The sequence below is a fragment of the Mus caroli genome, unplaced genomic scaffold (assembly GCF_978045245.1).
Source record: "Mus caroli unplaced genomic scaffold, Mus_caroli_1 scaffold_7, whole genome shotgun sequence".
In the NCBI taxonomy this organism is placed as follows: Eukaryota; Metazoa; Chordata; class Mammalia; order Rodentia; family Muridae; genus Mus; species Mus caroli.
The window spans coordinates 65,491,650-65,519,240 of NW_028227262.1; the positions used below are offsets into that span (position 1 = coordinate 65,491,650).

Genomic DNA, 27,591 nt, shown 5'->3' on the forward strand with positions numbered 1-27,591 from the left:
TCTGCTGTCCAATAGATGGACGGGGCGTTGTCCGGCAGCCAATGACTGGCGCTGGGGGGCGGGGCGAGACGCGCGTGTGAGGCCGAGGTACCTCGAGCGTTTGTGCGCCGAGGCTCGCGCTCTCAGGTGGCGGCGCTGTGCTGTGGTGCGGACCTCGGGGCGGCGTTGTCCGCGCGGCCAGGTGGGTTGAGGCGTCGGGGCTGGGATCGTCTGGCCACCCGGGGCTGCGTACAGCCCCTCTCCCCGCGAGCTGCCCGGGAGCGCGCACAGCCCCTTCCCAGCGCGGCCCGGGCCCAGGCCGTCCGGCGCTCTGGCGCTCGCGGGCCAGCTCCTCTCACCTCATCCCTTTTCACCATCCTTGCTGCGTATGACCTGCCGCCTCCGACCGCCCCTCCTCTCGCTCGCCTTCTGAGACGTTCACTCTCAACCTCGGGATTTCAGCCCCATTTTCCCTGAAACTAACACCTCTCACTTTGCTTTTTGTAGGCACCTGGAAGGGTGAAGGCGAGAGGCAGATGACGACGCTGAACACAGGCTCCGCAAGGTTCGGAACTGCAATGGGCTTGCTTAAACTCTGCCTCCCCTTCCATGCCATCTAATCCCTCTCTTCTAGAATCATTGTCCTCATAAAGTGCTTTTGCTCAAAACTGCTGAAAATGCAGGTGGAAAGGCTTGCCAGCAGCAACCAATTTGAAATCTGTTACGTGGAACGGGATGGAACGGGATTCTGACCCAGCTTAGAGCACTAATTTACACTATGAGGAAGGGCCTGGTCATCCCGGACGTCCGTAAGATACGGGACACATGTGATTATCACACACAGCCTCTGAGAGAATTACAACAGCCCAGAGGCGACCTTCAGCATTATCTTTACAGAGAATTTATTTGTTTATACCTCATAGTATGGCAGTGTTTGGCTTCCTGTGGTGGCTCTAACCATATGTTTCTAGATGGCCTTTCACACTGTCTCAAAACCAAATAAAAATATGCCATACGTTTACTGCGAATAAATTAGCTTATCACTCATAGTTTTAACTGAGATTTTAGAAGTTGAGGAGTATTAGACAATAGGGGTTTTATTTTGGAAGCTAGAGGAAATTGAGTATTGAAATAAGTCTAGTACTTTAGGCAGAAAGGGAGGAAGAATAAGATATCTATATCTATCTATCTATCTATCTATCTATATATCCATATCCAAAATTGCATTGTTCTCATGTTGTCATTTTCTTGGCTTTATATCTGGAATTGTTTTTCTTGGTTCTCAAAGGAAAATTAAGTTGCAGTTTAGCATCAGATTCACTGTTGTGGAGTTTGTAAGCTTTGCTTTAGTATTTTTCTTATCCAATTTGTAGCACATAACAGTATATAGTTCCTTGTGTTTTGCTGTGGTAAGATTTTTGTCATAGTAGAGAAAGAAGTCTGTTAGAGGGAATTAAAAGCAGTCTTTACTCATAGGTGACAGCATTGCCTCGCAGGCCTTAGGTTTGTGCCATATTAGTGAATCACACTGGAAAGAGTGGAATCTTAAAACTGTTGTGATTTTTGTCAATTATAGCAGTTTTCTAAGTCATGGGTAAACTACGATCTCTGAGTTGGTCACTATTGTAAACTGTTGTAAGTCTGCATTTGAAAATCAAATGTACTTACCATGTCTTTGATAAATCTGTGCTTAGTGATCACTTGTTTGGAAATTTAGAAGATGGTAGCTTGTGCTTCCTTCCTTTGATCTTAAAGTTTAGTAGAGGAGAGACCTATAAGCCAAGAATTAAATGCACAGAGACTTCTGCTGTTCAGGGTGTGGGACTGGAGAGAAGCCCTATCCTCCATTTTCCAACCTCAACTCATGTTCCCCTAGATTTCCTCAATTGCATTTCCTTAACCTTCGTGCCTTATGTAGATTATAATCTTACATCTTGAAAACCACTTATCATGTTAGATTTTGTTCCCTATATTTTATACAACAGAAAATGATTTTCAGAGGTGTGATTTCCCACTAATAGGTGCCAGAGTTATAACGTAAACTCTGTCCATTTAACCCCAAAGTTAGAACTTTCAGCACAAAACTACCCACTATTGCTCTGTCCTCGCATCTCTGTGTGAGCACCAAACTACGGGGGTCCAACTTTGACTTTTTCCACCTTAGCTAAGGACAAGGGCAAGAGCAAGTGTGCTGCTATCTACATATCCATGTGCACCACTTAGTTTTCTTTTTGTAACAGATACTTGACAAAAACAGCTTAAGTCAAAAAGGAGTTGTTCTGGTTCACAGAGTGAAGGATGTAGTTCACTGTTGCTGTAGGAGCTGGTCCCATTGCATCCACAGTCAGGATGTAGAGAGAGATGAATGCTCAGCCCACCACATGCACTCAAACGCATGAGTTTGGGATGCTGCTGCTCACAGTCTAGGTGGATTGGGTTATCCCTCCTCCATTAAGCTTTTTGTCATACCCAGAGGCATATTTCCATGGTGATTCTAAATCTAGTCAAGATAGCAATGAAGATTAACCATCACACCAAGAATGACTCCAAAGGCACCACCAGTATTAGTTTGGGGGCTATATATGCAAATTTTAGCAAGAAAGATTTACACCTAAGAATTGTACTTGTGAATGATCCCTAGACCTCATTTCCTGATACTCCCACCTTCCAAATCCATCTAGGATGGTTTTTTAGTGTATTGGGAAATTTGTTCACTTATTCATTCACTCAACAAATATCTATTAAGCATTTACTCTAAGCTGTACTCTACTTTAGATGATAGCAATGAGCTAGAGGTTAAGATACTGCCCTCTGGATCTTGTATTTGAGTCAGAAAGATAGACAGCTAGGGCTTGAGTGGGTGAAATTAGAGATTATCTTGTCTGAGTTGACACTAAGTATCCTCTTTCTTGATTCAAGACCTAAGAGGACTTCCAGACCATTTCTACTTTTTTCATATTTTCTTCTCTTTGAACTTTTCTCCAGTAACCTGTTGGTGTGTTGGGGGAGGGGTATGATTGTGTACCCATCTGCCCCCGAAGTGCTGCTATCACAGACTCACCACCATTCTTGCCTTTTTTAGGTGGCTTCTAAGGACAAGTTATAAGATAAGAACTTTACTAACTAAGCCATCTTCACATTTCTGGGTTATTGTCAAAGAATCATGCTGACCTATTCTTTGGAATCTGAATCTGCCATCAACTAATGAACAACTGTGGTCCGACTTTAGACTTTGCACTTGTGTCCTAATTTCAAGATTGATGATATATAGTAGACACTTTTGCCTTCCAAGGAATAGGCACACACACACATTACCTGTGGTGATGAGGGATGAATATAAAAAGGAATGGAAAATTATTTCATCATCCATATTGTCTGAACCTTAGTGCTTTCAAAACCATATAGAGCAGTGGTTCTCAACTTTCCTTAATGCTGCAATCCTTTAATACAGTTCCTGATGTTGTGGTGACCGCCCACCACAAAACTATTCTGTTGCTACTTTAAAACTGTAATTTTGCTACTGTTATGAATTCATAATGTAAGTGCCTGATAGGCAGGATCTCTGATATTTGAACCCTGTGAAAAGGTTGTTTGTTCAACCTCCAAAAGGGTCATGACCTACAGGTTCAGAACCACTGGTATAGAGCAACAGCTTGGTAGTATTTAAGATAGGATTTTAGTCCTGGATACCCACTTTCTTATGCTTTGTCCATCTAACATCCATAGCTTCTAAAGAAAACTAAGTCGACCACATCTTTATTCTTCTAAACCAGAAGATTCCTATTGGGCAGAATTTCGAGTCAAGCCAGGTTCTTGTTTTTTTCCGAGACAGGGTTTCTCTGTGTAGCCCTGGCTGTCGTGGAACTCACTCTGTAGACCAGGCTGGCCTCGAACTCAGAAATCCACCTGCCTCTGCCTCCCATGTGCTGGGATTAAAGGCGTGCGCTACCACTGCCCTGTGTGGTTCTTGGTTCTTTTTTTTTTTTTTTAAAGATTTATTTATTTATTATATGTAAGTACACTGTAGCTGTCTTCAGACACTCCAGAAGAGGGCGCCAGATCTCGTTGCGGATGGTTGTGAGCCACCATGTGGTTGCTGGGATTAGAACTCTGGACCTTCGGAAGAGCAGTCGGGTGCTCTTACCCACTGAGCCATCTCACCAGCCCGGTTCTTGGTTCTTAATCTCCAAGTTTAACCCATATATTGTCTTTAGCTGAGGTACTGAGTCCTGCTCTGGTCTCACATGAACAAAGAAAAGGGGTTGGTTCATGTCTTATCTGGCTCTTATATTTGAATAGGATTCTGGAGACATTTACCTTTCTTCAGAGGGTAACCGAGGGGTTCTAGGGCTTCTCTTTAGACACCTATCTTACATGATAATAGATACTATCAGATATAGAGCGTCTAGCAAAATGGTTGACACGTGTCAAAGATTCATTATATCTTCCTGGTGCTGCATCTAGTTGTATTGTGGTAGAACTACTTGTTCATATGGCTCTCTTCCTGACTATTCTGAGCTCCATGACAACAGGTTCTACAGTTCTATCCTTCTACCTCTGATGCTTAGGTGAGAACCTGATACATGGCAACTATTGCACAGGCATTTGATCTGGGGACTTCTCAACTCCTCCTGAAAGGCTTCCCAGAGAAGGTATTATATTAGATAAGTAGATTTCCCCCTCACCAGCCACCTGTTCCAATCCTTTCTTCTTCAGCACACAGACCATCTTTCTTCTCTGCTACTTCATAGAATACCATGGTTTACTTAGCCAGTTCCCTTTGGTGGACAACCTCGTACTATAACAGTAATGATGAACACAGCCCCACACCCAGTTCATGTTATACACCCTTGATGAAGTCTCTACAGTCACTCAGATTAGATTCCCAACTGGTCACATGTTTAGTAGGCTGAAAGCCCCATCCCTAATTCTTGTTATATACAGTAACATGAAGCAAAACTTCTTTGGATGAAGCCAGTAAGTATACCCTTATGGGATGTATATTTATCTCATTAAAATAACAAAAACAACTCCAAAGATTAACCCATTTCTGTTTTTAAAATGTATACATCTGTATGTATACACATAAACATACATGCAGGTAAAAACTACTGTCTGAGGAAGTATCTATGCAGTGCTCTGTAGGCTCCCATTATTTTATTTTATTTTTTTTGTGCTTTCCAATTTTTACAAAAGTTTGTGCAGTTTCGGTAGTGTAGAATTTTTATTGACAATATCAATTTAAAGTTCAGTGGTGGTGTTGCATGCCTTTATTTCCAGCACTGGGAATGGGAAGCAGGCAGATCTTTCTGAGTTTGAGGCCAGCCTACTATACAGACTGAGTTCCAGGTCAGCCAGGGATACATAGAAAAACCCTAATTGGGGTGAGGTAGAAAGAAATTGAATTGGTTTTATTCAAGCAAAGTAGGACCCACTCCTCATCTGCATGTCACTAGCCACTCCTTTCCTCTAATTTAGACTGCATTTTACTCCTATTTCTTTTACTTCACATTACATGGTAAATCAGTTGTTGGTCTATCTGTTTCTGCTGTGTGAGCTCTATTTAGAGTGAGTTTCATTATATTTTCAGGACTTAAAACAGTATATGATGCATGGGAGATTCATAAGTGGTGAGTGAGTAAATGACTTCACTGTCATAGGCTGAAGAATTTCATATCTGCATTAGTACATTGTTATAGACACCTCAGCACCAACCAGGGTTTCCATGTTTTAGTTTGTAGTTGTTTGTTTGTTTTGTTAAAATGGCATCAGTAAGGAGATTTTTACATTTTGCAATGTAAAAGACTTAAAATGTTGCTAGTTTATGAGTTCCTGAAGACTGTAAAATGGAGTCACTTTCAGAAACGAGATCCTTTGGAAGGTGACTCTGTAGAGGCTCTTAAGCCTGTAAGGGCAGATGAGACTCAGTCTAGAAAGACGTGCTTTCTGTGGTGTGTCATACTCTGGAGCTTCTGGGACAACACTATTAGACATGTTCATACTTCTGGACAAACAGGAGTGTTTGTGCCAGGTAGAAAATGAAGGTCCCACATCAGCTGAGGTCAAATTTTATTACCAACTAAGTCCTGACATGAAATACATGGGATAAAAATTAAGTTGGAATTTCCTATAAGAAACATTCTGAAACTATTAGCAAGCTTCATTTTGTTCAGCTTTTACTCCCTGGCCATATGTAGTATCTGAGAAAAATAAGTTTGTTTTTATAGCTTTTCTGGAACTAAATGGGTAGTAATTAAGAGCATGGACTTATTATGTGAGGTGATATATTCAATTAATTCCAGATGCCCAGAAGGCTGAGGCAGAAAATGGCAAGTTTTCGGCCAACCCGAACAACTTATAATACCCTGTCCAAGAAATCAAAACAAGTATGGTGGTACCTTCTTTTAATTCCTGTACTTGGGAGGCAAAGGCAGGCACATCTCATTCAAGGCCAGCCTTATCTACATAAGTGAGATCCAGATTAGCCAGGATGACCTAGTAAGACTCTTAGAATTTAAAAAAAAAAAAAAAAGGAAAAGGAACAGCAAGCAATCTAGCTCATTAGTAAGACACCAGCAAGGGCTTCAGGAAGGAAATGCGTAAGCTGAAGTCAGGTACTTCCATAGGAGAAGTAACACCTCAGGCCAGATTTACTGTTCAATGATGCTGGAGATCAGAGAACTTTCCAGAAGAGCCTGTGAGAGGAGAACAGCCAGCAAGTACTTGGATAAAGAGCTGATACTTTAATCTTGTTCCAGCTCCTGGATTTTGGGTGGTTCACTTTTTTTTTTTTTTGTGGTTTTTTTTTTTTCGAGACAGGGTTTCTCTGTGTAGCTCTGGCTGTCCTGGAACTCACTTTGTAGACCAGGCTGGCCTCGAACTCAGAAATCCGCCTGCCTCTGCCTCCCGAGTGCTGGGATTAAAGGCGTGCGCCACCACGCCCGGCTCACTTTTTTTTTTTTTTTTTTTTTTTTTTTTTTCCCTACATAAGTAAGGGTTTCTCTTTTTCTAAAAGGTTTAGCATAGTGGTTCTCAACCTTCCTAGTGCTGTGACCCTTTAATACAGTTCCTCATGTTATGGTGACTCTCAACCATAAAATTATTTCATTGCTACTTCATAACTCCAATTTTGCTACTGTTATGAATTGTAGTGTACATATCTGATATGCAGGATATCTTATATGAATCCACCCCCCCCACACACACACACACAACACACACACAAAGGTGCCCAACTTACAGGTTAAGAACCTTTGGTCTAGTGGAACTTGGTTTAAATGCTTTCTCACTTCCTAATGACTTTAGTTCTGTTCTTAGAGTTTACACATTCCAAGGCTCAAGCAGTTTTTCCAGAAGTCCTGAAGTGTAGTCTACATTCCATGACTGAAGCCTTTCCCTCTCTAAAAGCTGCCCATTCCTGACTGATCTTGTCTTCCCTGTCCTGGAGCACAGGGAAGCACTCTTATTCCCAGAGAGCAATTCTGTCCTGATCTTGGCCTGCTCGACAAGATTTTATCGGTAGTTAACTTTGAAATATGGCTCTTTCCAATGAACCTTGTTATGTATGTATATCTACTGTGTTCAGTCTCATAATGTAGTTTAGGCTTTCTTCTCTCCTCTTAGCTATGATAATTCTTTTATTTTTACTCAAAATTGTATCAAATGCAGTGGTCATTGGGTGAATTTGTTGGTCTTGGCAGTGTAGAATTCTTGGAGTTGAGATGATTCCACTGTGGTAGCGTTTATGTCTGGCCTTTAACTCACAGGAGAAGATCATTAGCCACTCATGTCATTGAGGGATAAATAGTAAACAAAAGCACATAAACATTTTCTAGAAGTCAGTTTTAAGTAACTGAGCCTGTCAGAAACAGATTGTAGTGGGGAGTCATCGGTGTTGGGAAATACAAAGTGATCATCCCTGAAAGACACAGACATCCTCCGGCCTGAGATTTAGAATACTGATAATATTTGAGAAATGACAGTCAGCAAAAATCATTTATTGAGGCTCAGGAGGTGGTTGCACAGATGCATGCTAGACTCTCGATCTCAGGAAACCTTCATGGGTACAAGTAAACTATTCCTCTCTTTAGTTTTTTCGAGACAGGGTTTCCCTGTATAGCCCTGGCTGTCCTGGAACTCACTCTGGAGACCAGGCTGGCCTCGAACTCAGAAATTTGCCTGCCTCTACCTCAAAGTGCTGGGATTAAAGACGTGCGCTACCACGCCCAGCTAAGTAAACTATTCCTGGTACAAGTAATTTGAGTCCCATTTTCTTAAGTGTGTGGTCAAATGTCTAATGGAGATGATCACAGGGGAGAGCCTTGACAGAAATTATTCAGACATCTAGTGTGGAGAAGATCCTTAGCAGAGATGTGTTCAAACTTCCATTGCATCATTTTAGACAATTTTGGTTTTGTTATCAGTTGACGTTAGAGATTTGATGAGAAAATATTGTACATGTAATAATTGACCTCATTAATTTTTTTATTAGTCTTCTCGGCTAAAACGACATCATTTTACACAAGAGTATATTTCTTTTTGGAGCTAAGCTGAAGAAGTCAGAGTCCCCCTGCTGACCCCTATTTGATGTTTTCCTGGAAAAACAATTGACCGCCTTCAACTAGGGATAATTTGAAGGCTGAGTACAATCTTATGATTAAATATTGGTAAGTCTGTTGGTTCTGCCTTTGGAAATGTCTTTAAGTGCATTATGGAGCATATTGCGATTTTTGTACATAACCAGTAGAATAATGTCACAGAATATCTTTGGGACATTGTTTATAAAAGTCTATAAAAGTTAATAGGCATTAAGTTGAAAATAAAAAAACAGTCGGTTGTGGTGGTGCACACCGTAAACCACACTCTAGAGGCTGAGAGGCACATGGATCTCTGTGAGTGCCAAGCCAGCCTGGTCTGCAAAGTGAGTTCCAGGACAGCCAGGATGGATATCTGTGTGTGTGTGTGTGTGTGTGTGTGTGTGTGTGTGTATGACCCAATCTTAAATAACAAATGAATGAATAACAAAAATGAATGAATAAGTAAATAGGTGTCTGATTGTGCAGTTATAATAAAATACCTTAGACTGGATATTTACAAAGAACAGAAGTTTTATGTTAGGATCAAGGCAGTGACCAGTTTACTTTTCTGGTGAGGCTGTTCTGCTTATAGGATAGCACATTTCGTCTTCTCTGTTGTCCTCACCAGGTATAAGGCAGAAAAATGAGAGAGCCAGATACTGTTTGAAAGCTTTTAATCCCACTCCCAAGCCTCTTCCCCTCCTCAAAAGGATGCTCTTTCTTACTGCTGTTATGTGGTAAGTCAGCACCTGAATTTTGAATGAGCAACAGTCATATCATAGCAATAATAAATTAATAGATATAATAAAACAAATGACTAAGTTAATAAAATTAGGAAGTATTTAGTAAATTGAACAAGACTTCTTAGCTGTGAATTCCCATGACTGTGTGTGTGTGCACTTACAGGCTTATACAAGCACATATGTGCACATACAGAGGCCAGAGGTCAACATTAGGTATCTATCTATATTGCTCTCCACCTAATTTTTTAAAATAGCCTTTTTCACTGAACCTGGAGCTCCTTGATTTCTCAAGGCTGACTTGCCAGCCTGCCCCACCCAGGGATCCTCTCCTCTTATTCCCACTGCCCCAGCCTTGTATAGGTGCATACCACTGCATCTGGCTTCTTTACATAAGTGGTAGGAATTGGATTCAGGTTCTTTGTGATTACAAATCAAGTACTGTACCCACTGAGTATCTTCCTAGCACTTAACTATGGGGAGGAAATCTTTGCTTCAAAGATTTCCTTAGACTAGTGCTTGAAGAATGCCAATTTGGGAACTGCTGTTGTAGAAATTTTACTCCAGCCGTGCGTGGTGGCGCACGCCTTTAATCCCAGCACTCAGGAGGCAGAGGCAGGCGGATTTCTGAGTTCGAGGCCAGCCTGGTCTACAAAGTGAGTTCCAGGACAGCCAGGGCTGCACAGAGAAACCCTGTCTCGAAAAACCAAAAAAAAAAAAAAAAAAAAAAAAAGAAATTTTACTCCAGAATTTCTATTCTACATAGAGTTTTGCCACCGTATTAAGGGAATGGCCTGTAGTTCTTCTATAAGAATGATCTGTAGCAAATTAACAAAAATGAAAGTGTTGGCTTAGACCTGACAGAGCAGAACTGGAAGGCCTTGTAGAAATGCTTCCAAGTGATACGTTCCTTACTGAGAACCCTGAACCAGAATGTGCTTTCTCAATGCTTGTCAAATGCTTTTTAAATTCTGTATTGTATTGTATTGTATTGTATGTTTTGTATTCTTGGCTCTGGTCCAGGAACCTGCCTTAAGCTTGTGTTCTTGATTCTTTCTTCCCAGAGGGTCTGCATCAGTCTGTCAGTGCAGGGTGCACTGCAATATCAGCAAAGAGGTGGTGTTTCATTTACACTGTCTTTCTAGTCTGGAAGTCTTCAATTTAAAAGCTGCCTCTATAATTCATCTTTTTTTGTTGTTATATTTTACTCTTAGGAATCACTTAAGTGTTTTTTGTCAGTTTCTTGACTTTCTCACCCACTGCTAATTCTTTTGTTATTTGGGGATGTTGTGGCTTTACTTTGATTTGATTTGATTTTAAGGTAGAAGTCAGGGTATTGCTGTATATATCAAAGTAACCTGAAATTGGTGATACTTCTATCTCATCTTCTCTGTGCTAGCTTTGTCAACCCTGAGTTTACTGTGCTTGCTTAGCTTTAGCCATGATGACCGTTGCCATTTTCAGCATGTTTCCTGTTGGTGGTTTGAATGTAAAGTGTTTTTCAAAAAGCTCACGTGTTGAAGAATTGGTCTCCAACTGGTGTCACTATTGAGATAATTAGATCACCAGGATACTAACTTCATGAGAGAGTTAATCTGTTGTTGATTTCATTGATTGTTGAGCTGTAAGGACTTTGAGGAAGTCATTCACTAGAAGTATGCCTTTGAAGGGTTTATTTTAATCCATGTGCTCCCCAGCCCTCCTTCTCTCTGTTTCCTGATGCCATGAGGTGGAACAGTTTTCCACTCTGCCCTTCTGCTGTGATGTTTTTACTGTGGCATAGGCCTGACAGTAGTGAAGCCAACTGGCAATAGATTGAAATTCTGAGCCAAAATAAACCTTTCCTCTTCTAAGATATTTGTCAAAACTGAAAGAATAATTTTCATATTGTTTTTGGATTTCTGTAGTGCAGTCTAGACCCAGGCTAGACCTGAAGTCTGTCTCATGTTGGGTCTGATCTTGAAGCACTTCTCCAGCACTTTCCTACTTCATACTTACGTGTCACCACATTGCTACTTAAGAATTAAAACAGCAGATCTGTACCCTGTGGTGAGGAATCTAGGAGTAACCCAGTCCTCTGCCTGAGAGTCTCATGAAGTTGCAGGCAGGCTGTCAGCAGAGGCTGTGCTTGGCAAAGCTTGACTGTGGGAAGAGGCTCTTCCAAGCTTACAATCGGCTCACTCCTGTCACATAGGGCAGCTCTGTTGTGGCATGGCTGACATCATGGCAGATACTCTTAATCTTAGTCTGGCTTATGAAAGTGAACATTTCTTTATATCTGACAGCTTTGGGCATATATTTTTTTTCATCCCCGCTACATTAGACTTTTGTAAGAATGTGTCTTGCGTGCCGGGCATGGTGGCGCACGCCTTTAATCCCAGCACTCGGGAGACAGAGGCAGGCGGATTTCTGAGTTCGAGGCCAGCCTAGTCTACAAAGTGAATTCCAGGACAGCCAGGGCTATACAGAGAGAAACCCTGTCTCGAAAAACCAAAAAAAAAAAAAAAAAAAAAAAAAAAAAAAAATGTGTCTTGCTATGAGAAAGGGTCCTGTTAAACTGCAGACTGACAGTGGAATCTCCAGAAGCAGCTCTGGGGAAGCGCTGTGGCTGGAAATCAGTGATATTAAGGATAGTGACCTCACATCATCACATATCTTCCCCACATCTCAGTATCTATGCCTCCCAAGGAGCTGGAATCTCTAGCAGAATATCCTATTCTCAGCCAGCTACTAAACAAAGTTAGGGACACATTAAAGTACCAGTTCACACTCACCTAGCAGTGTGATCTTAAACTAACCTATATATAACACAGAAAGGTAGCTTAATTCCTCAGTCAGGCCCTCCCTGGTAGTCTTTTCCATGTGTGAACCCTCTTAAATTGCAGTTTAGCTCTATGGTAAGGGACATACTTACTCACCATACGTAAGGCTGGGTTCTAGTCTCCAGCTCTGAAAAAAAATCTTGTTGGATAGATTATGCCTACTCAGTCAGAATATAGATGTGATAGTACTTTGTATTTAAAGCCTGTATAGTTAATGTGGTCATGTTATACAGCTATCTAGATTGCTACTGTTGGGAAAAACCAATTTTGCACTTAGTGGAAGCTGCAGGTTGAATGTAAAGTACATCTTAGTGGTCAGCACTGAGAACTGCAAGAATTGTTTTTCCTCAGTATTTATATTCAGTTCAATAACCTGATGATACTAAAGGAAAAACAAATTCAGCTTCTACTACTATGTGTTTATAGTGCAGATCACTTCTATGATTTCAAAATGTGTGTGCCTTAGCAGTCTTCTCTGTGGCAGGAACCAGCTGGGCAGTTTAATTCTGACGTTGTCTATGTAGAGATAGCATCGGGTCCCACAGACTGAGAGCTCATTCCCAACACAAAGCTTCCTCAACTCAAACACCAGTTGAGGTTTGCAGACCTTTGAAACTTAGGACCACCTGTTATTTGGGCTTCCCATCACCCCCTTCCTTAGGTTTAGCTTGCTGGTCAGCTCACAACTCAGGGAAATACTGATGTTTACAAGTTTAGTTTAAAGGATATTTTGTAGGAAGCAAATACCACTGGGTTTGATGCTACATGCCTGTAATCCTAGCATCTGGGTGGCAGAGGCAAAGAATCACAGTGAGGTAAAGGGCAGCCTGGTCCACATAGCCAGTTTCAGACCATCCAGGGGTACAGAATGAGACACCTGTTACAAAAATAAAGAAGACAACAACAAAGGAACAGATTGCCAGACAGAGATTGGTGGGATGAGTTTGGAAAATATCCTGTCTCTAGGAATTCCCAGTCCTGGGGAGCTGCCCCCCCCTCCCCGGTCTCACCCCAACTCATGAATGAGTTCATTTTCCTACAAGCTTCTTTGTGTTCAGCTGTGTAGAAATGCTCCAAACCACTTCTTTGAGTTCTTTATGAAGGAAGGCTTCATTATAAAAGCATAATTGAAACAGGATTACTGACCCTGTAATAGTGTGCCCAGACAGCAAGGGTGTGGTCTAATACTAGAAGACTGCATAGGAAACCCCAGCAGGGCCTGTCTGTCCAGATTCTTCTTGGACTCTGCACAACAATCTGTCCTCCCAGCTACAGCAGGGCCTCTATTGAAATGGAGTTTTATGATCAGTCCACAAGATCAGAGAATTTGTTTCTGGCCAGCTCAAGGCAGAAAGACAGGGGAAGCTCAGAATATATCTTTGTTTTCAATTACTTGTCTAGGGGAAAGAAATTTTAGTTTCAATAGCCTTCTAGGAGGAGAAAGGGACAGAGGAAGATCCCTGAAGTCTAAAGCACTTCAGCATTATAAGAGCCTGTCCAGGGCTGAGATGCAGCTCAGTGGCAAAGTGCTTTCCAGAATTTGCAAGGCCTTGGTTTCTATCCCCAGCACTAGAGAGCAAAGAGAAGGATAGTGGACTGCCTTCCACCTTTATTGATACTAAGCCAAAATGAACCAAAAGGTTGTTTTGTAAGCCAGAAACCATGGATGAGACCTAAGATGGGCCTGTCTTAAAATCAAAAGCCAGCACGCCCATGTCATGCTTGGTTTCCATTCCCACTTTCATGAACAAGTGTGTCCTAGAGCTTACTGTGTTCTGTCTTGCTCTATACCAGAGACTTACTCTTTTGCTCTCTTCTCTTTTACAATTATATGGACAGGATCTCTATTCATTTTGGACAAAGGTAGAGTTTCAGAAAACTGTACTCTGTTTCTCTGGATGGTGTCTGAATTGGTGGACAGGAGTAACTGCCTATTGTAAACAGCTAACAAGTAAGTTCTTGAGAATGACAGCCCAGCACAACCTGCTGCTCTGCAAGGCCTAGTCCCTGTGGGGTCTCTGTATAGGAATGCCACCTTATTTTACAGGTGCATTGACATTCAAAGCAGGCTTCTTTCCTCACACACTGTATAAGGAAGGGTCAGCAGTACTGAGCTGGATTCCCCCTGCTGGGGGAAGATACCCTGTGCAATTGGGAATAAACTGATTTCTTCTGTCTCTGTCTACAGTATGCTAAACAGATGTATTGCTTACTTGATACCCTACTTACACATCTGTTTAAAATGAAATCATGGGGGATGGACAAGGTATCATAGCACAGTCTGACCTGGAGCTCACAATAAGCCTCCTGCCTCAGCCTCTGGAGCGCTGGTATTGCAGACATGAAGCACCATAGCTGCCCCAATATGAAATTCTCTTAGAACTCTTGAGCTGTTTTTCTACTATTCTTGCAGTACTAGAGGTTGTACCCAAGACCTGGTATGCACTGAGATAAGTTCCTAGCACATTTATTTGTTTGTTTGTGACAGATTTTCCCTGGATGAACTCCAGCTTGCTAGGTATCTAAAGATGACTTTGAACTGCTGATCCTCGTACTTCTACCTCCTAAGTCCTAAGAGTAAAAGCCTTTGCTACAATAAGTGTTCTCAAAGCATAGGTAAACTTTCAGGTGTGTTGCCTAGATGGCAACAAGAGAAAAATAATTTGTTAAAGGAAACTTGGTTAAAGGAAACTTGATTCCCAGCAGCCAGCGGGATAGAGCGGAGATTGGCATATGAATGGAAGCATGTGTAGACTTTGGCTTTGTTTCTTTTTAAAAATATTTATTTTTATGTGTATGGGTGATTTACCTGCATCCATGTCTGCACCACAGCTGTAGCTGATGCCCACTGAGACCAGAAGAGGCTGTCAGATTCCCTTAAAACTTGAGAGTTAACAGATGGTTGAAAGCCATTGTCTGGGTGCTGGGAACTGAGCCCAGGTCTTCTGAAAGAGCAGCAAATGCTCTTAACTGCTGAGCTATCTTACCAGCCCCCCACAGCCTTGTTTCTCAAAAGCAGAGAATCTGATTGGAAGATAAAATTTATGCATATGAACTGGAACAATGAATATTGTGACTGGTGTGCTCCTAAGGGACAGCAGCTTAGTGGAGGAAGGGAGGAAGGAGTAGTCGCTATAGAAAAAAGACATAAATGATATAAAAAATACCAAACTGAATTTAAAATTGCTTTGATGATTTATATTGACTGCCAGTGTGGTGAGATCTAGCTAGAATCATCTAGGAGATAAACCTCTGCGCATGTCAGTGAGGGAATTTCTAGATTAGAAGTGCACACCACTGTCCCATAGCTTAGGATTCAGGACTGAAGAAGAAGGAAAGCTGAGCATCTGCTTCCCGACTGTAGTGCGGTGTAATAGCTTCTCAAATCCTTGTCACCATGCCTTCCCCATGATGGACTGTGCTTTCAAACTGTGAGCCAAAATAAACCCTTCTTTAAGCTGCATTTTTCAAGTATTTTGGTCCTAGTAGTATATAAAGTAACTAATATAGAAGCCAAAGAAAAGTTATAGTCATATGAATCTTGGTTCACTTGTTAATTTGCCATGCTAGAGATGAACCACTGTGCTATAAATTCACCCATGTTTGCCTTTAAATAAGGATAGATAGATAGATAGATAGATAGAGAGCTGTCAAGATGGCTCAGGGGGTAAACTTTATACAATGATTCTTCTTCCTTCCACCACTTCTTCATGGGATCCATGAATAGAACTCTGTCATCAGGCTTAGCAGTAAGTACTTTTACCCTCTGAGCCATCTCACCAGGGTGGCAACAAATTAAGAACTTCAAATGAATATAACCAATAATGCAGTGGCTGTGTTTCTGGAAGATAGTCTAAGGAAATCAGTAGGATGATCAGAAAGATGGACAGAGACTCTTCCAGACTGTATCACATGGAGACACTGGCCTCCGTTCCCAAGACAGGTTTTCATGTTGATATAGAACATCATGTCATCCTACTAGCAAGAAGGGAACTGGGGAATGTATGTATGTATGTATGTAGCTGCACAGATGGGAGCTTAGGGCTAGGAAGGCTTTATGCATGTGTTGCTCACTGTTCTTAACTGTAGGTGGTTGAGCAGCTAGTGAATTTTATTGTTTTTGCCTAGCAATACAGTGATTTTTTTCTTTTTTTCTTTTTTCTTTTTGGTAATCTCTCTAACCTCACCTCTCATGAACTCTGTTATTTTTTAAATAAATTTTAAAGAGAGAATTTTATACTCAGAATAAAGAGCAGGTGCTTACACTGTTCATTAACAATGCATCTGTCGGGGGCAGGAAAGATGGCTCAGCTGTTGGGAGCACTTGCTGCTCCTGCAGAAGACCCTAGTTGGGTTCAGTTCCCGGTCCAGACATTAAGGCAGTTCACAGTTACACATAACCCAGCTCCAAGTGATTTGTTGCCCTCTTCTGGTCTCTGGGCACCCTCATGCATGGCATACACTCATACAGATGCACATGCAAAAATAAAAACTATTTTTAGAAAGAATGTACTTCCTCTTCCTGTCTAAATGGTAAGGAAGCTAATCTGTAGTAGGTTCTAGGACTTTTAGGAGTTTGGCTAGGATACTCCTTCCACATCATTTGGCTTTTGTTTAGAAAGAGTAAACTTAGTCTTTCTCATTCCCTTTTGTTTTTGTTTTTTGTTTGTGTTTGAGACAGGTTTCACAATAGCCGGGGCTAACCTGAAACTTGAGACAGTCTTCCTGTTTTGACGTCTGAGTAATGAGATGACAGATGTGAGGCCACCAAGTCCCATTCCTCTCAATTCTTAAAAGAACTATACACCTGTATAGTTGGTAATAGATAGATAGGTAGATAGATGTGATGATGCCATAACAGTTACAAACTAACAGTTGTGTTCGTGTAAAGTAATTGGATTAATTCTATCCTTGTTAGCTTCTAAATGAATGAGACCCAGACTATATTTATTTAGCGTTGACATAATTACTGGGGGGAATTAGCCCTAATCTATTTTCCTAGCACTAGACTTAATCTCCAGCGGTACTCCCAAGTACTTGCTATGTGAGTCTCGCCTGAGTTATCCATCCTGGGAAGCATTTCACTTGGGCATGTGCTCCTGGTCTAGCACTTTAGTGGAGACTTCCGGTTCTGGCTTCTTCCTTTCTCACTCTCCTCTCTCCTTCTTCCTCCTGCTTCCTCATGATCCCTACCTTTGACCTTCAGGCTGAAAGCTGAATTTCTGCCTTTTCTGTTCTTCACAGTAATTGCCTGTAGCCACTTTATTTTAATGAATAGTTTTAAATTGGGGAACAAGGTTTACATAGCATCTCTTGGTAGCCATGAGAAACATCTGCTCATTGGGGCCAACCAGATCTTGGGCACCAGTATTTAGCATTTGACGACATAGCAGCACCAGACCAACACAACATTTTCATTACAGTCATCAGCCTTCAACTTGAGAAGCGTCTGGAAGGATCTAGGTGTTTAGAGTCATATTTTCTTGGTTCTTTATTTTTTGCTTTTTTTTTTTTAAATCTATTTAGAATCTCCATAATGAATGGATCCAGTGTGGCAAGTACATCACCCAGTGTGAAATGCAAAGAAGACCAAGGATTAAATGGACATGAGGAAAAGGAAAACCCATTTGCAGAATACATGTGGATGGAAAATGAAGAGGATTTCAACAGACAGGTAGGCAAAGGCAGAAGACAATCACTATCCCAGTGACCTACTGGAATCTTTTTTTTTGCTGTACTTATAGGTATGGGATGGCTGTTTTAGTGTTAATAAAGTCCCAACACACTTAGAGAATCAGGAGTTCCAGGCCTTAGCAGCCAGAGGCTTATAACTCAAGTTAGAGTCTATAACTCTGGGTTCTGAGCCAAGGGCTTGACCTTCTAAATCTTCCTAAACCCTCAAGTAACTGTAGTCTCTCCCTCCTTCTTCCCTTCTGCCATCTGTGGGTCTCTGTCTTCCCTATACTTCTACCCAACCACATTGATGTAGTCAGCATAAAAGTGTAAGTTTTGCTCATGGTAAATACTTGGTAGATTATATGGTTTAAAAATGTTTTCCCTGGAAAAAAATGCTTCTTTATGAAATCAAGTTTGAGTAAAATAATTAATAATATACAATTTATGATAAAATATGTGATATTTGAAAACCTACTCAGGAAGAAAACAGCTTCTCCAGCTGGAGTGTCTGCTATCCACTAGTAATACTAGGATGCACACAGTGGAAGTGGAAGGACTGCAGCTGACTGGAGTGGAGGCTCCTCACTCACAGGAGGGATGGGGATCCTTCACTGTCCCTGCTGCTTGTGTGGCACTCTTCCCCGCCCTCTTGCCTGCTCATTGTCTACTACAACACTTAACTGACATGCTCGCGCTGTTCTTGTGTACCTCATTCTGGAAAGTCATATTAGGCAATTGCTACCATGCCTTACAAACCTGAGTTTAATCCTCAGGACCCACACAGTGAAAGGAGAACACACTCCCACAAATTGTCATCTGACATCCATATGTGCAGTGACACATGTGCACCTCCCTCCAACAATAAGTAAGCAAATAAACAAAATAAAAACTTTTAAAGCTATAATCCCTAACCCTAGCTTTGCCATTGGCTGGAGCAGAAGGTACACACATGCACATGCACTTATGCATGTGGAAGCCATATGTCAGTATTGTCTTTCACTTTCAGTCTCCACTTTATTTTTTGGAACAGGGTCTCTCAGTGAATCTGAAGTTGGTGATTGGCTAGACTGGCTAGCCAGTGAGTTCCTAGACCTCTTCTGCCTCTGCCTCTGCCTCCTCTCTGCCTCCTCTGCCTCCTCTGCCTCTGCCTCTGCACACTGAGATTACAGGGACACACCACCACACCTAGCCTAAAACGCAAACCGTGAACACTGGGGATCCAAACTCAGGGCCTCATGTTTGTGCCATAAGCACTTCCCCTGCTGAGCCGTTTCCCCAGTCCTTGATCTTTTGGGGGGTTGGGGGGAGGAAATGTTCTCTGAAAGATGGTAGTGGTGGTGCATGCCTATAATCCCAACATTTGCCCTATAATCCCAACATTTGCTAGGTAGGAGCAAGGGGAGAAGGAGTTCAAGGATTTGTCTAAAAAAAAAAAAAAAAAAAAAAGTTGACCAAGTATGAGGCTTTTAGAACCACATTGGAATGTCATCTTGAGGAGACAACAACTAAGTCCTAAATAAGGAACTACCATTTGTTTGAGATCTCAGCAAGCAGTAGTATATGATGGTATATACTTCAGAGGCAGAGTCAACAAGAACAGTTGGAGGTCAGCTTCGTATTGAGTTTGAGCCTATCCACAGATACATGAGACCCTGACCCAAGCAGACAACAGATGTGATCTCAGGAAGTATAACTCAAGGAGCTGAAGAGATAACTCTACATTAAGAGTGCTTGCTGTGGGCTAGAGAGATGGCTCAGTGGTTAAGAGCACCGACTGCTCTTCCGAAGGTCCTCAGTTCAAATCCCAGCAACCACATGGTGGCTCACAACCATCCGTAATGAGATCTGATGCCCTCTTCTGGCGCATCTGAAGACAGCTAAGGTGTACTTAGATATAATAATAAATAAATCTTTAAAAAAAAAATCCATTTAAAAACATTAAAAAAAAAAAAAAAGAGTGCTTGCTGTTGTTGCAGGGACAAGGAGTGTGCTTTCCAGCATCTGCATGGCAGTTCACAGCCATCTGTAACTCCAGCTCCAGTGTCTCTAATAGGCTTTTCTTCTGGCCTTCTTACTTACTTACACTAATGTGCACTTACTCCCCCCTCCCAATTAAAAATAATAATATATTTTAGAGGAAGGATAACTCAAGAAAGGGAAGAATTCTTGTAAAAAACACATTAGTTATATTTGTGAACGATTTATACCCATATTCTGATAATTTTAATATTAAAGAGAAAAGGGACTCGGTTCTGCTAAGCAGGAGGCAAACACCAATTCTCTGCAACTTGGAGGTATTGTCACTGGTGAGACATGACATAGGATGTAGAAGACACTGCTCAGTGGTGTGTTAGGGGTCTTTTACATTCCTGTTTTCTTTTTTTTTGTTTTTCGAGACAGGGTTTCTCTGTATAGCCCTGGCTGTCCTGGAACTCACTTTGTAGACCAGGCTGGCCTCGAACTCAGAAATCCACCTGCCTCTGCCTCCCGAGTGCTGGGAGTAAAGGCGTGCACCACCACACCCGGCTTACATTCCTGTTTTCTAACTGGAGGAATTTTTTTCTTAAGTTCCTATCATTTCCCCATGCGTGTCTAATAATTGAACTCAGAGCAGGCATAATGCTCATTCATGCCTCAGAGCTGAGACTCACAGTCTTTTGTTGGTTTTTCTTTTTCTTTTATGTTCTAAGTGCAAATCTCCCAACTCTTATGCAAAGAAAATGGAATACTGCTATAATAAGAAAGATTTACAGCTTGACAGTGGTTGCGCACACCTTTAATCCCAGCACTTGGGAGACAGAGGCAGGTGGATTTCTGAGTTCGAGGCCAGTCTGGTCTACAGAGTGAGTTCCAGGACAGCCAGGGATACACAGAAAAACCCTGTCTCGAAAAACAAAAGAGAGAGAGAGACAGAGAGAGAGAGACAGAGAGACAGAGAGACAGACATGGGCAAGGTCCTAAAGGAAACAGCTATGGTAAAATATTTGAGCAAGGGAATATGTAAGAGAATGGAGAGCAGAAATGTGGTCTTAAGACTTGGGAGGCTGAGACAGGAGGGTCGATGTGAGTTCATAGCCAGCTTGAGCTGTATACATAGTGAGTATTTTAGTCCAGCCCTGTCACAGAGAGAGAAAAATAGAGACTGGATAGAGAAAATAAATACAAGACATTTCAAATACAAAGCTATGACTTAGAAATACTTTATTTTGGGGCTGGAGAGATGGCTCAGTGGTTAAGAGCACCGACTGCTCTTCCAGAGGTCCTGAGTTCAAATCCCAACAACCACATGATGGCTCACAACCATCCATAATGAGATCTGATGCCCTCTTCTGGGGTGTCTGAAGACAGCTACAGTGTACTTACATGTAATAAATAGATAAATCTTTAAAAAAAAAAAAAAAGAAATACTTTAATTTTTTGAGCTTCATAACTATGAATTTATGAGATTTACAAATATTTTGGCAATTATTAATTTAATTTACTCTTCTTAAGCTGGGTAATAGAACATGCCCATGATCCCAGCATTTTGGAAGGTCAGAAGTTCAAGGTCAGCCTTAGCAACAGAGAGTTCAAGGCCAGCCTGTGATATATCTATAAAACTGTCTAAAAGCAAAACAACAGAAAGAATTAAAAACTTGCTATTAGTGACTTTTTCTGAACCTGTGACTCACAACTGAGTGATTATTGTTGTTGTTTGATCTATCTTGTGGAGGTGTATTTGTCAGGGTTTTACTGCTGTGAACAGACACCATGACCAAGACAAGTCTTATAGATAACAACATTTAATTGAGGCTGGCTTACAGGTTCAGAGGTTCAATTCATTATCATCAAGGTGGGAGCATGGCAGTATCCAGGCAGGCATGGCGCAGGAGGAACTGAGGGTTCTATGTCTTCATCCAAAGGCTGCTAGTGGAAGACTGACTCCCAGGCAACTAGGGTGAGGGTCTTAAGCCCACACCCACAGTGACATACCCATTCCAACCAGGTCACACCTATTCCAACAAGGCCACACCTTCAGATGGTGCCACTCCCTGGTCCAAGAATCTACAAACCATCCCAGGAGGCAATGAGCTGTGAACCTATTACCCAGAAGGAGGTGGGAAAGAGCTTTGGCAAGTGTGGAGTGGCCCATGAAGTCACTGAAATCTACTGAGTAAACACTGTCTGCAAAGGACAATCCTAGATCTCTTTGCTTCAGCTTGTGACAATGTTTAAGAAGTACGGAGTAGTTTAAATATTCAGTGTTCTTGTTTCGAGAGGCTATTAAATTGTGACATATATTTCTGGTGATGCACCAGAAAGTACCCTTTGTATCTAAGATTCGGGAAGTAGTTTTCTGCCTTTGGAGTTCTTATTACCAGAAAAGTGAATCAGGAGCTAATGTTTTAGATTAAGTTTTCAGAATACTAGTTGCAGACCAGTTACATACTTTGTCTTTTGCATGTTCCCTGTAAGGTGGAGAATTGAAGTTTTTTTTTTTTTTTTTTTTTTGAATCAGGGTCTCACTATGTGGCTCTGGCTGGTCTAGAACATAGACTAGGCTGGCCTTGAACTTACAGAGACCCACCTGTCTCTGCTTCCTGAGTGTTGATGTAGTAACAGGTGCCACAACATCTGTCTAGAAAGAATGTTTTTATCAAGGTCAAAGAAAGAATGCAAGCTATAAAAAGATTCTTCTATACCACCATAACAATGGAGAATTAAAAAAATAAAAGCAAGAGTCAAAATCAAAAGTAATAATAAAAAGTGTCCCATAGACAACAAGCTACTCTTAAGAGTAGGTCCCATGCCCAGGAGTACATGACCAACAGAAAATTAACTCAGTGGCATCTTTGGAAGTTCTTCCTCTTTTAATGTTGTGTCAGGGCTTTTGTTTTTAACTTTACAGGTCCTTTGCATATTATGGCTTCCAGTGTTGTGTTTTTATGGGATTCCTGTGTGTGCAAATGTGAATGTCTCTGTGTTTTCCTTCTGCTATTTTCTTTCTGCTTCTTTGTTTTGCCCTATTCAGAATCATTTATTTTTTTATCTAATTTTATTTTATTATTATCTTTTAGATGCTTATTTGTTTTCTAATTAAAGACAGAAAAGGGATGGAGTGGATCTGAATGAGAAGGGAGATGGAGAGAAACTGGGAGTCAGGGGAGGGGAAAACATAATTATAATATATTGTACAGAAAAATCTATTTTCAATAAAATAATTTTTTGAAAAAAAAAAGTGTCCCATAAAGATCTGTGAAGACCTAAAGTTTCTGCCATTTTGAATAACTAAGATCATGTTTTCTTTTTAGTTTCTGTGATTCATGATCAAAAGCAACTTGGGGGATAAAAGTGTCTATTATAGCTTACAATTCTAGGGAGATACAGTCAGTCCATCTGAGAAGGCATGGCAGCAAACAAGCATTAACAACAGGAACAAGAAGCTGGCTTTTCACATGTTATCTACAAATTGGAAGCAGAGTACAAGAAATTGGGTAGGGCTGTAGATCTCAAAGCCTGCCTCCAGTGACATACTTTCTCCACATAGGCTTCACCTCATAAAGGTTCTGTGATGTCCCTAAACAGTATCACCAACTAGGGACCATGTATTCAGAAACATGAGCCAATTGGGAATAGTTCTCATTTAAACCACAATTGTCATTAGAAGCATCATTAGCTCTCCTGCCCATCTGGTGGGAAGGGCTGAGATCCTCTGGGATGACACCTCTGAGCTTTCCCCATTGTTGGCAGGTGGAGGAAGAGCTGCAGGAGCAAGACTTCTTGGACCGCTGCTTCCAGGAGATGCTGGATGAAGAGGACCAGGACTGGTTCATCCCAGCACGAGACCTGCCTCAGGCTGTGGGGCACTTACAACAGCAGTTAAATGGACTATCAGTTGATGACACTCATGAATCTGAAGACATTTTGGTAAGAGCCTTCAGTAGTTCCACATGTAACATCATGAAAGAGTATGGTGTTTAGAGTCATAGAAGATCTGTGTGGCTCTATACCCTACATCAAGTCTCTGGAGCTTATGAGTTGCCATGCCTTCAACCCCTTAGATAAGCCCCAAGCTCTGTGAAATTGTAGTCATCAGTCTTCATTTACCTGATGCTCTACACTGGGATAAAGGTTAGAAGCCTGAATTGGGCTTCAATGGACTACTTGATACTGTTTTTCTCTTTCACTGTATCTAGGAACTCTCTCTGCTAGGAACACACTGCTGAGAGGCCAGTTTGCATGTCAGTTAAATCGGGGGGAGTTCCTTGCCTTCTGTTTTGATGTGGCACTTTGAGCATTGTTCAAAGAGTTATGTTCCTATATGGCTGTGCCCTGCAGTGAGCCAAGACTTAGGCTGTTCACAAGTGCACCAAGGGGCACAGAAAATGAGGAAAATAGAGGTTCTGGTATCCAAGCTGGCTTTGAGGAATATTGTTTTTTTACCAGTTCAGTAGCTTGAAGTGCTATTTGGAATGAATATCATTTATACATTCAGGAAAATATCCTGTAGTGGAGTGGGACACATGAAGGAACAGCCTCTGAGAACAATTCAGTTATAGCCTGGGGTATTAATACTCTTCCTTTTCTCAGACACTGGGTTCAGTCCTCAGAACTTCAAAAATAAATGATTTTTTTTTTTTTTTTTTTTTTTTTGTCCCTGTCTGTCCCTCTCCTCCTTCCTCTCTCTCTGCAGGGCTAGACTATGAGTATTGAATATGCTAGGTATGTACTCATCAGTGAGCTACATCCCTAGCTTGGAAATAAGTTTTAAAGTACAGTATGACATGAAAGCAGAAAGACAACCATTAGTATGGGGAGGGAAATCACAGAGATCCACCCGCCTCTGCCTCCTGAGTACTGTGATTAAAGGTGTGTACCACCACGCCTGGCATTATTTTCTTTTGGTTCTTATTTCAGAGCAAAAGTAACCTGAATCCAGATGCCAAGGAGTTTATTCCAGGAGTGAAGTACTGAGCTGTTGGAAGCTTCCATAAGGACTTGTCTTGTCCCCGTACCTGGGGCCAGCAATGCACAAAAAAGGCGGAGCTGAAGGGGGGTGGCAAGGGTGTGCAGCCAGGGCGGGTTGGGTTGGGAAGGTGGTTTAACTGGATATTGTGACTCTGAGTAACTAATGTGTGAGGTACAACTCTCCAAGCCTGAGCATGGCTCTTCTGTTGTGCAGACTTGCTCAGAGCAGTTTCCAATTTATTTTATTTTTGATGAGCTCTTTGGAGTTAAGGAACTGCGATTGTTTTTCCCTTGTAAGGAATGTTGTCTGCATTTTAGCAAAATAAGCTGACCAAGGAAAACAGTATTTAAGAATAATTTTCCCTGCTGTGTACCTACCAGCAGCAGGGTTCCTGGAGAGCTTAAGGAGTTTGCAGCTGGGTGATAAGGGGGAAAAACATGAGATACAAACCAGATATAACACTCAGCTCCCATCCCCTGATATTTCCATGATGAACTGGGATACCAGTGGCCCATAAAGCTCTTGTCTCCTGTCCTGAACTCAGCTCAAGAGAACACAGATTTGAAAGTTCTTGGATGATTGTAACTTTGGATGGATGTGAGTTGTATATCAGAAAAGCAGGGCTTGATGGTGATTGTCATTAGTGACTGCTATCCTATCATTAGTATGTAGCTATTGTCACTCATCAGGGTTGCTTTGCCTTCATGATCTTCATGGGGGCTGCTTCTGGCTTATTTCCCCCCTCAGCTGTAAAAGACAGTATTAGTTGAAATCTGAGATGGGCCTTCAGTTGTGTTAGTTATACCTTGAATCTTTTCTGGACAGTTTTGTTTTCCTAAGTCCCTTCAATATCTGATTCTTAGGATGTCTAATTCCCTCACATTTTCTGTGTTTCCAGACACTAACAAGTTGCTTAGTTTGGGTTTTTCTCATGCCTTACAGAGTGATTCCCAGAAACTAAGGTGCTGAGGGGTCCTGCCCGAGAACACAACAATCAGGCTTGCTATCTACTTGAAGCTGTTAGTAGGTGTTACTATTCCCACAGACCAGCTTAGTGTCCTCATGGTCCTGCCTAGGTGCACTCTTACTTCTAGCTCTAACTCACTAGGGTTTTTGTTGGTGTTCTGTGGAACTGAACTGCACCAGAAGCTGCTGCTGTGAGTCGAGGTGAAGGTGGTAGTGTCTGAGGGTGAGAGAACCAGTGTCCTGTCCCGACCGTACTCCGAGGAAGGGTCTTGGGAGGACTGATGGTGCTGTGCGTCTGTGTGGCTATCACTGTGGTAAATGACAGGTCTGGAAAGATCATGCCGCTTCCAGCAGTCCATCAGATCAGTATATAGATATGGGCAGAGACTGGAAGGAGGGGACTGAGGTCCGGAAAGTTGAAAGTTTCCCTTTTTCATATGAACTGGTTTGCTGAGTTTCCATTTTTTCTTGGTGCCATGGATAGAACCCAGAGTCTCATTTGTGCCAGGTTAGTCCTACCCTTAAGCTGTTCTCAACCCTCCCTTGATTTGAACACAGCCCCAGCAGTTAAAGACAGATGTCCCTCTTTTTCCTGTTTGAGTCATCACAAGGATGGCATCTTGTGAAAGTGACCTCCCACTCTGATCACATCATAGAGAATAGCTCAGGGAACTTGTATGGCCAGACACACACATCAATTCAAAGCCTCTCCATCAAGAGAGAATGAAGCTAGGAACTCCTTCTGGAATGACTTTATTCCTGTTTAAGCTTTTAGCTTGGCTTGTCACCTCTAATAAGGAGAGGAGGAGGGTATGTGTAGGACATTTAAAAAGATTCTCTTGTAGTCTCCATGAGGTCAGGCGGTATCAGGATTGCAGGAGGATCCTTCAGAATCTGTCTGCATAGTGCACCTTCCTCTGAGCACCTGTCTGGGAAACTTATGCAAGCCTGAGGCAGCTTTGTTCCATCCTTCAGTTTTGCTCTTTGGAAGCCAAGCTGCTAGGAATGGTCTGAGGCCTGCCTCCCTCCCGCTGTGCTGGCTCATTTTATTTGGATGTCATTCTCTAGCCTGCTTTCAGGGGTGTATGCTGTTGGGTATACCTGGAATCCAAGAGCTAGTGTCTTGAGTCCACCTCAGAGGCAGGGTGCTGACTATAGGCTTAGAATGCAGTCAGTGAACTGGCCCTTACTAATATATGGAATGACTTATTCCTGTGACCCAACTCTTTTACTATCTTGTGAGGAAGCACAATTGTACCCTAGACTACAGACTCAGCCCCAATTACAAGAGTTTTGGGTTGTTTTTTTCCTTGGAATTCTTAGATTGCTGTGTAAATTCTTAATACAGCAATAGAAAGCTTTCTAAATAGTTGCTAGTCTGCCTGGTCTCAGTATTCATTTATTAGAGACTGAGTTCTGTGATTATTTGACCCTATTAACTTTGGGGAGGTGGAGTGGGGGAGGAATTTTTCATGAATTTTAGACTACATCAGAAATCTGAGGTATCTAAAGTCTTGGTACTGTAGCTCAGGGTCAGGGACCAGTTTCTATCTGTAGTGTACCTGACTTGTGGTTATCATATAAACAAGCCAGGAGACATTCTAAGGAGAAGATTGGGTCTTTTTTCTTGAACCCAGGACCTCACATGTGTTATGCAAGCACTACACCAAGCTGTACTCCAGGCCCGTGAAAGGTTGAGACTGGGTAGCACTATTTCCAAAGTCATAAGACCTATGATTGCTTCATTAAGATTGTAAGGTTAACCATGGCTTAAAAATAAATGGTTTTGGTGAACTACTGAATATTTTCCAGGTTATTGTTATGTCAAGTTGTTTTTGCTGTAGAGAGATGAAGGTGCAGATAAACAGCCCTGAGTTTGTACT

At 41.8% G+C, this 27,591-nt stretch overlaps 1 protein-coding gene across 2 annotated transcripts; it reads left to right on the plus strand.

The window, feature by feature from the left end:
• Nucleotides 1–86: 86 nt before the first annotated feature.
• Nucleotides 87–27,510, plus strand: Paip2b (poly(A) binding protein interacting protein 2B). Of its 2 annotated transcripts, XM_021165574.3 has the most exons (6): nucleotides 87–181; nucleotides 487–544; nucleotides 8,471–8,645; nucleotides 17,644–17,791; nucleotides 23,524–23,700; nucleotides 24,691–27,510. In XM_021165574.3, exons 4-6 carry the CDS (start codon nucleotides 17,654–17,656, stop codon nucleotides 24,745–24,747), a joined length of 372 nt encoding a protein of 123 aa, XP_021021233.1. In that variant the 5' UTR covers nucleotides 87–181; nucleotides 487–544; nucleotides 8,471–8,645; nucleotides 17,644–17,653; the 3' UTR covers nucleotides 24,748–27,510. The 2 variants fall into 2 exon arrangements, with proteins under 2 accessions (XP_021021233.1, XP_021021232.1); XM_021165573.2 differs by lacking the exon at nucleotides 8,471–8,645.
• The last annotated feature ends 81 nt before the right edge of the window (nucleotides 27,511–27,591 follow it).

Coding starts and splice junctions, on each gene's coding strand:
- Paip2b (XM_021165573.2), top strand. CDS start 516: ATGACGACGCTGAACACAGGCTCCGCAAG. Junction 17,792..23,523: donor AAGAGGATTTCAACAGACAG/GTAGGCAAAGGC, acceptor CATTGTTGGCAG/GTGGAGGAAGAGCTGCAGGA. Junction 23,701..24,690: donor ATGAATCTGAAGACATTTTG/GTAAGAGCCTTC, acceptor TTCTTATTTCAG/AGCAAAAGTAACCTGAATCC.